The 9607-nt window shown below is 34.8% G+C and overlaps 1 protein-coding gene across 1 annotated transcript; it reads left to right on the top strand.

Annotated features, from left to right (window-relative positions):
• The first annotated feature begins 4630 nt into the window (after positions 1-4630).
• On the top strand, positions 4631-9198 carry LOC109813885 (transcription factor MYB1). The gene is made up of 2 exons (XM_020378157.3): positions 4631-5061; positions 8078-9198. The coding sequence occupies exons 1-2, from the start codon at positions 4761-4763 to the stop codon at positions 8971-8973; spliced, it is 1197 nt and encodes a 398-aa protein (XP_020233746.1). The 5' UTR covers positions 4631-4760; the 3' UTR covers positions 8974-9198.
• Positions 9199-9607: the final 409 nt, after the last annotated feature.

A 9607-nucleotide genomic window follows, 5' to 3' on the forward strand; every position in this document is an offset into this window, starting at 1 on the left:
CATTCATTCACGAACAACGTCTTCATTTTCAAGCGAGTACACCATACAAGACTTGATAGTCAAATTCTCTTCATTGGCTTATATACTATGCTGAAAAATAGATTTTTTTTATTTTATATTCCATTTATGAATTTGAAATTTTTTTCATTCTATGCACAAGTTGAGAAATAAAAGAAAATATTATCAGAAAAATATATTTTTTTAATATAATAAGCTTTTGATTATGAACGAAACAACTTTTTTATTTTAATTTTGGACACGTTAATTAAACTGGTGAATCCATTAGTTGGTAGTAGCACGGGGGAAGCCACTATTGCACGATTGCACGGGAGAAGAATAAGAATCAGATAAAAAAAAATTTTAAGTTCTTGTACTAATCTTCTTTTATGACTTTGTAGGTGAATTAGATTATATTCTCTCTGGTCATATTATAATTCGATCATGCAATCAACTTTATTTTATTAAAATCATTTATTATTTTTATTATAAAGTGTGAAAGTTTAAAAATTAAGGATAAGTTAATCACATTTCACTATCACATGTTTTTTTTTTTATCCACCGACTAATTCCAAAATATTATTTTACTTCATATTTGCTATATTCGATTAATAACTAATGTAGAAAGTGATTGATTGATGTTTTTAAAATTTTAAAAAACTTTTTATCATTAGTTCTAAAATACATTATGTAAAAAAACACCTTTTACATTGATTTTAAATTACCATCAATATATATAAAAAAAATAAAAGTTTTTATATCAGTTAAATTTTTAAACACGATCTTTAATTCAAACCTTGATATGAATGCTGTAAAAACACACTAAAAAAGATGAGTGACAGTGTCACATGTTTTTGAAGTTTTATTTTTCAGATAAACCAAAATAAAAAGAGAGAGAGAGAGAATATGGTAGAAAACAATGAAACATATTTTAAAACAGCCACCTGCCTCTGTACTGGTTGACAGAGTGCATTGCTTTCACAATTAATGTCTCATAACTTAATTAAATCTGCTGACACAAAGAATTTAATCTTTTACTATTTCGCTTTTCAAGTTTGGGATCATTACCTACCATTCTAAATGGGCTCAGAGGAGGGTCCAGAAGTAGGATTTATTTATAATATACATATATATAATTATGAGTTAATCAATTTTTTTTTACACTGATAATTAATTATATCTCTTAATTTTGTTATATTACTGTTATAAATAAATGTGTTTAACATGGAACAATTAAGAAATATAATTAGTTGTTAGTGTAAAATTTTTTTATACTAATAATATATAAGTGATTAACTCTATAATTATTGAGGTAGTATAAACAAAACTGAAAATTTTAGTGGTCTACCTAATATTTTATCTATTTTTTCATTTCTCAGTTTTTAGAAATTTTTATTTATTTATTTATTTATCATTTTTAAAATTTAAGATTACATTAATTATTTTTTCAATTATATTTATACATTTTAACTAACTTTTAATTCATTTATACATTTATTATCAAACAATGATTTTTTATCCACAAAAATTACAATGACAATAGATTTTGAATGCACAATATCCATATATTACTCCAACTCTTATGATTAAGTCAACTTTCTTATTGAAAAAATTACAATGACAATAGATTTTGAATGCACAATATCCATATATTACTCCAACTCTTATGATTAAGTCAACCTTCTTATTGTTATTATTATATAAAAATGAAAGAGTATAATAAAAAATTTTAAATTATTTTATAAAATAAATAAACAACTGTACTTTTTGTGTCATTTTATATTTATTAATTATATTAAATTTTTTTTATATAATCAGTTAGATTTTAAATTTTAAATTTTTAGTATATAACTTAAAAAATTTCAATTGACTTTAAATTAGTTTTTTCAAACATATCATGTTAAAAAGGAAATTTAGTACAAATTTTCATTAAAGAATTAGGGTATATTTGTTGTGAGGTCCCTTCTCTTTTCCCTTTCTTTTTCCCGGATTCTCACTCTCTACTCTTACTCTCTCTTCTCTCTACTCCTTCCCCATTCCTTTCAACTTGCTGATTCTTATGGTGACCTTGGTTGAAGGTGCTGATTCGTAGTGGGAGGCTAGCTGAAGTTCTCCATCCCCGTTGATCTCCATTCAAGCTTGTTTCCATCTTCTTCTTCTTCGTCTTCTTCGTCCCGGAGCTCGGATTCTTGAACCGAGATAAGGGAAGCTAGTTCTTGCGGATTTTGGTTGTGAACGAGTTCTAGAAACTCAATTGCTGGTTGATGATTGATGATTCTTGGTTGAGATAGCTGAAAATGAAGTTTTGGGGTTTTCGGGCTCTTTGAGAAATTTTTTGGAAATTCTTGATTTGTTGTTACATGTGCAAAAAGATGGTATTTTTGAGCTGTTGGTTGAAAAGGTGGTACTTTGAACCGTTTGCATGTGGATTTTCTGTTGATTTTTGCAGGTTTTGGGCAATTTTTGAACTTGGGGAAGTTGTTGCTGAGCTTCGCGCTAGGCATTGTTCTTCGCGCCGGGCGCGTGACCACCAGAGGACTCCATTTAGGCAAGCCCGCCGGGCGCAAAGGTGAGTGCGCCGGGCGAACTTGAGAATGGGAGCCTCTGGATGGCCCACGCTGGGCGTGACCTGGACCGCGCTGGGCGCGATATCAGTTGTGCCATGTTTTGGGTTTTCTGGTGCTGTGCTGGGCGCCACCATTGTCGCACTGGGCGCGGAGGCTCCTTGGGAGTCTCTGCCAAGAGGGCGCTGGGCGCAATACGAATTGCGTCGGGCGCGAGACCTTGGTAGGTCTCTGCCTTCCCCACGCTGGGCGCGGGTTAGGCCACGCCGGGCGCGTGAGACTCCTTGGAGACTCTGCCTGGGCATGCGCTGGGCGCAAAGCTGAATTGCGCTAGGCGCGTGAGAGCCTTGGGCTCTCTGGTTGGGTCACGCCGGGCGCGAGCACTCTTGCGCCGGACACGAGCACTCTTGTGCCGGGCGCGCTGGCCCTGGTGCTCTCTGGTTGAGCCGCGTTGGGCGTAACCCTGAGTGCGTCGGGCGCGTATGATGATGTTGACTTAGTATGCTGATAGCTGTTAAACTTTGCTAAAATTGCTGAGAGATGTTGCTTTATGCTGAACTAAGCTGTAATAGATGTATTTTTGCCATGCTGAGCTGAGCTGGTATTGATGATTTTAAATGCTGAATTATAATATTGCTATATTATAGAATGCTGAGCTGAGTTGTGAGTAGTAAGTTGCGTTGAATACTACTTAGTCGTGCTGTATGCTGATTTGCTGTGCTGTGCTGTGAGCTGTTTGGTTGTGCTGTATATTGCTGAGTTGTATGCTGTGTATGGCCACTATTGTGGTGCTGTTCTAGCCGCTATGTCGGTGCTGTTATTAGCCACTATTATGGTGTTGTTATAGTCGCTAAGGCGGTACTGTTATTGGCGCTATGCGGTGCTGTTATAACCACTAGAGTGATGCTGTTATTGCTGCTATGCAGTGCTGATATTGCCGCTTTGCGGTGCTGATATTGCTGAATGTTGTGGTGTAGTGTAAGCTAGTTGTTGTGTTGATAGTTATAGCTGTTTACCATTCATATTGCTATATATGTATGTTGATTTCTTTTCACTAGCTTACCCTTTGTTGTTTCCATGGTGTTTGGACTGCAATGATCATACTATGTATGGGAGCAGAGCAGGGATAGGTTGGTGGCTAGTGGCAGGACTGCAGATGGCAGTTGGGGCTGAAACTGTTGATATTTTGTTGTGTTAGCTACCTGATGTAGTAGCTTTTGATGTATTTTATACAGTTTAACTCTATCCAGATTTGGACCTTGTATATGTATATATTCTAGACTCTATATGTATACACTTATTCCTTTCTGTGTGGTGTTTCTAGTGTGCTGTGCAGTGTGTAGTGACCAGCTGGATTGTTACATTTGTAACCTATTTTTTAACCCAAGTTCCCTCTCTCTTCATGTTGAAATACCCTATTTACGTAAAAACTATCTCATTACTTCTAACACATAAGGCGACATATCATTATATGAATTATCAAGATAAGACTTTAGTTTTAACTAGTATTTATGATATTCACAAATTAATTTTTTATTATATATAATTAAATTTTATAATAAATTACATATACAGATAAATATTATATATTTAAATATATAAATTATATTTAATATTTGAATAAATAAATATTTTAAGTATATAATTTATATTTTAATATTATAATAAATAATCTATATTATAATATAAAATTATTTTTATTTATTGATAATTTATTTTAAAATAATAAAATTTAATTTATAAATAAAAATAAATTGAATAAAAAAACAATATTTAAAATAACTGTAGTGAAATTTAGTCTTTTATTTATCTTGAACCCAAAGTGTTTAATTGGATTGGAAGGGTAAAGTCGTAATCTGGAAAATAGCATTAATTTTTAAAAAATTTAAATCCGAAACCCGCAATCCGACGTGTGACAAGTCAACAAAGAACGTTGATAGTCAACCAAAGGAATAAACGTTTGGAAAACGGCACAGCACAACACAGGCTTTCGTAACTGCGTCGTTTGGTTGACAGCACGGGGACAAATCCGTCATTTGAAGAAAAGCGGGTTATAAAATGGACAAAGAAGAAGGCGAGACATTATGCGCGTGCCCCCAATCGGAATTGCAGTTAGTTAGAGAGAGTGAAGAAAAATAAAACAATAAAAAAAATAAACTGACAGTAACAGATAGCGAAACAACCAAACCAACAACCGCCATGACCGAAAAAGACCGCTCCGCCGAACCAACCCTCCGCAATGGCGTCGACGCCGGAGAGGACTTCCAACTCATCGGAGGCGATGCTGAGGTCGCGGTCGTAGGCGACGGCTCCGTGGCCGGGAGAGTGAAGGGACCGTGGTCGCCGGAGGAGGACGAGGTGCTCAGCCGATTGGTGGCGCAGTTCGGGGCCAGGAACTGGAGCATGATTGCGCGGGGAGTGCCGGGACGCTCCGGCAAGTCGTGCCGGCTCCGGTGGTGTAATCAGCTGGACCCTTGCGTGAAACGCAAGCCCTTCACTGGTAATTAATCTTCGTTTCCCCACTACTCATACTGTCGATGTTTCTAGAATTAGGGTACGATGCTAGGACTTTTTGAGAGAGTCTATATTTTTTTTATATTTTTAATTTAAAGATATAATGATGCGTAACTATAATGCTCTTTATGTGTATGGCTTTTGTTTTAGTTATTTGTTTGTTTATTTTGGATTGAGAATGATGCTAATAGGCAGTAGCTTATGATATCCACAAAAATGTTGGAGAAACGTTGAAAATCATAGATTAACTTTTAAGGGGATTGACCAGTTGAATCAGCTTATAGTAATATATTATTTAAACTCTTTGTTAAATTAAAACACCGTGGTATGTTTTAAATATAGTAACAAGGTTTTAAGTTGTGGTTGTGGTCAGCTGTTTTTCTTGATGTTACAGGAAACTGTAGACAAATATGGATGATGTAGCAACACTTGTGATTATGTTGTGGTCACTCACACTTCAAAAGCCTTGACATTGCTGTCAAAAATTATGGTCGCTTACCGCATTTTAAAAATCTATTTCTGTAACCCTTTAAAGTGGCCCTGTTTACAACCGAGGAATATATGTATATTAATGCAAGTATGCTATATATTTTGAGTGGAACAAATTTGGATTTTTGGTTTTTCCTTACTAAGTATATATGTACTATGTTTGGGATTCTTTTTAGCCGATGTGTATTTGTAAAATGTTTTTCATTTAATGTTTAGATATATTAAAGTTTCAAAAATGCTCAGAAGAGCCTTTTATAGTGGCAGTTGAAAATGCTGTGTTGTTTCTTGTGTTGAGGTTGATCTTCTGTGTTTCTCATTGTTTTGGCATGCTCGTTATATGCAATCATATTTCAACCAGCTTATGCAGTGAGAACAAATTAAATTAGTTCTAGAAACTGATTGACTGGTGTCAGTATCACCTATTGGCATTTCTTTAATCATTTTGTACATCTATTATCATCTCATGATGTGAGACCTAGTCCAGCTCCTTACTATTATCCTTTATCAATCTGTAAAGTGACCATTTTAGTTACCAATTCTAATAGCTGCTCTACTCGGTACACTATGTGTAACCTTTTACATACATGTTGGTCAACTATGGTTATTGGCTACAATTCATCTGTAAAATGAAGATACCTTTTGCCTGGTGCTACCTTGCAAATTTCCAGTTTTTGACTAATGACTAGATTTTTGGTAAACCATGGTCAGTGGCTACAGTTTATATATTGGATTGTTTTAGTTACTATTTTTGCTTTGGTGAGGCTGATAGTTTTCTAAAGGATTGTTGAAGTTGAAGTTGAATGTTGTTATTTAGTTCATTTTCTTGCTAAATATCCAGTTAATGTGACTCTTTACCATCTTTATATTTAATTGATTTTGGTCATGAATAGCATCACAAGATTAATGTTTTCTTGTTCACTGTTGAGATGTCACCTGCTGTTATACTGCATATGTAACTTGTTAACCTGGTTAATGGTTATTAGGCTATAAGTTATATGACCTATTTTAACCATTGATATTATTTTAAGGATTCAACTCCTATAAACTGTGGGATGCACCAAAGAGGGGCAGTATAGAGTTATAACCACTGATCTTAAAATCAAGAGAGTAGATTTTAATAACCTTGTAGTTTATTATGCATATGCGTGTATTTTTATCACAATTTCAATTGTTGATTTTCCAATCAATGGTTATAAATTATATCCACACTTTTCCATCAAAAGTTTGCAATCCTGTCTGTCACCTGAGGTCAGAACACCAATGAACCCTGGACTCCTAACTTCTTGAAGTTTCTGTCTTGCATCACTTCTTAGTAAGACCCATTGACAAAGAACTCAATGGAGCTTCCTCTTTTTTTCCGCTGTTCTTATAGTTTGTTGTTTATTTCTGAAAAAGATAATAGAAGTAACTTTTTGAGATATTATCTTTGACAGAGCGTCTCCTTCAATTTGTCATATATTCCTAATTTCCGATCTGTGAACTACTAATTAGAGAATGAAGAATAAAATCAAATTAAAAGAAATGCTTAAAGGTTATCAGGACCAAGCATTAATTCAGCCTTCAATTTCCCCCTGAAGTCATATTTCTAAACTTTCTGCTATATTATTAATTTACGGTTGAAACACAATTATGTGACATAAAAACTCAAGTCCACGATTACGGTGCAAAAGATTAGTCAAAAACCATTTTCCTATCATCTTCTATGGAACTGCAGTAAATCACAACCTTGATATCAACATGTTGCACAATATTTCCCTTTGATTTATGGTCCGAAAACATCTGAAAAGAGGTCTGTGAAGGATTACTAGTCTCTGAACATTGTGCAATTGTGAAGAAATCTATAACTAATCAGCATTAAATTGTGGAATTGTGCAAAAACTAAAGGTCTTGGGGTGAAATTCATTGAATGCTCTTCACGCTCGATTTTGGTGGTGTTGGGGTGGACTTTGGGAGAGAAAATAAAGGAGAGAGAAGGGATAGGTTGAAAATCTACTACAATGACCTGTGGCCCTTGTCAACCTGACGTTTGAACAGGGATAGGTTCCATACCAAATGTGCAATGACACCTTGTGGTCTTGCCAATAAATAAATGAGAAAAGAGCTGGAAAGGAAACTAGGAAGGAAGGAGTGAAGCAAAGGTCCACATGATGAAACAATATTTTGTTGTCTCTGAAAATGAATGCTTGGTTTAGAACACCCATGAATTTCAAAAACAAAAAAAAATGAAATTACTAATATTTAAGCTTGAGGCCCTCCATGTTGTTGTGTTGATGTGTGACATGCTTGAATTGATTGAAAGATAATCTTGAAAGTTGCTGCCTGCATACACTGGAAAGTTCCTTTCATACCCTGTCGAATACTTATATTTTCCTTTCCACAAGTGATTTTTTTTTGTTGTGTGCTATTTATTCTATTGAAGTAAATTTGTCATCATTTAATTGAAAAATTAGTCAGCCATTACAAATATCGTGTCTGTCAATTATCAAAATCTAATGAAAATTTAATTGCTGCAGAGGAAGAGGACAACATCATAGTTTCAGCCCATGCAATCCACGGAAACAAATGGGCAGCAATTGCTAGGCTTCTTCCAGGTAGAACAGACAATGCGATCAAGAATCACTGGAATTCTACGCTGAAGCGCAGGTGTATGGAACTGGGAAGATATGTCCCAGCACATCCTGATGTGATTGAAGATGGTAGCTATGAAAAAGCAAAAGCATCCTCTGAAGAAACCATGTCAATTGGGGATATCAATTCATTGAATCCTGCAGAAATCAGAAATGTCTTGATGGATAATGAAAATAAAACTCCAAGAGAAAATGATGCTAAAGTTGAGGAACATCCTACCCTTTATAGACCAGTAGCACGTATTAGTGCATTTAGTGTTTATAATCCTCCAGGCAGGCCAACAACTGGATCATGTTCAAAGATATTCCCAAGGCAGAGCCCTTTGATAGTATCCCCCAAACCAGACGTAGGATCCTGCAAGTTATTTGATGGTATTGATTGTGAGCCCATGGTTCCATTGCAATGTGGTCATGGCTGCTGCGCAGCAGACTCAAGGGAAAGCCATTCACATGGTTCACTTCTAGGTCCCGAGTTTGTTGACTATTTGGAGTCACCTTCTTTCTCTAGTCATGCATTGATTTCAATAGCCACCGACTTAAACAATATAGCTTGGATCAAGAGTGGCCTTGATAATTGTAGTGCTGGAGTAACTGATAATACTGCAAACTTGACAGCATCTCAAGGGGTTGCCACTGCTTCGCAAACAAACTTCTTACGACAAGATCTTAGGAATGGCTACGGGCAATTTGAGGAGGGACCAAGCAATTTTTTGGGTGCGATGCAAGAAGTGTTATCAACAAAGATGGCTAGGCAACATTTAGCAATGCCTGCGGAAGTTTGACTCTAACTAAGCTTCCTCGTGGGATTTTTTGTTGTTGTTGTTGTAAGTTTTGAAAAAGCAAGTAGATTTCAATCTTCATCTGTAGCATTTTGTGGTGGGTGGATAGATCGATCATAGATGGTATAAGTCTGTTTCACTAGAGTCAATCGCACCGTATATAGAGCATCAACTTTATTGAGTGAATAGCTCTTTTCGGCTTTTATCGACTTGCAGAGTTTCCTTCAACTACTTCCTGGTAACTTAAATCTGAAAAAAAAGAAAGAAAAAAATAAAATAATATATATATATATATATATATATATATATATATATATATATATATTATATACCAATTTGATCTAGTAAATACAATTACCCTTCGATTGCTATGCCCGAAATAGCCAAGAAATAAAGTAGAGAGACAAAATAACGAACAAAAATAATTTGTAATTGCTTGACATCGAAGAAATTTATCAGAAAAAAAAAATGTGATCCCATATCTTTTTATTTCACATTTGAATAACACGTTACCAAAATGGTTACTCACGCGAAAAAGTTTTTATTTATTTGAATATATTTTCTTTGAAAAACAAGCTTTTATTCGAATATCTAGACTTTCATTTAAATAGAATTTAGTTTACTCAATTGAAAGTTT

Source organism: Cajanus cajan, chromosome 9 (assembly GCF_000230855.2).
Source record: "Cajanus cajan strain Asha chromosome 9, NIPB_CcT2T_4, whole genome shotgun sequence".
Taxonomy (NCBI): Eukaryota; Viridiplantae; Streptophyta; class Magnoliopsida; order Fabales; family Fabaceae; genus Cajanus; species Cajanus cajan.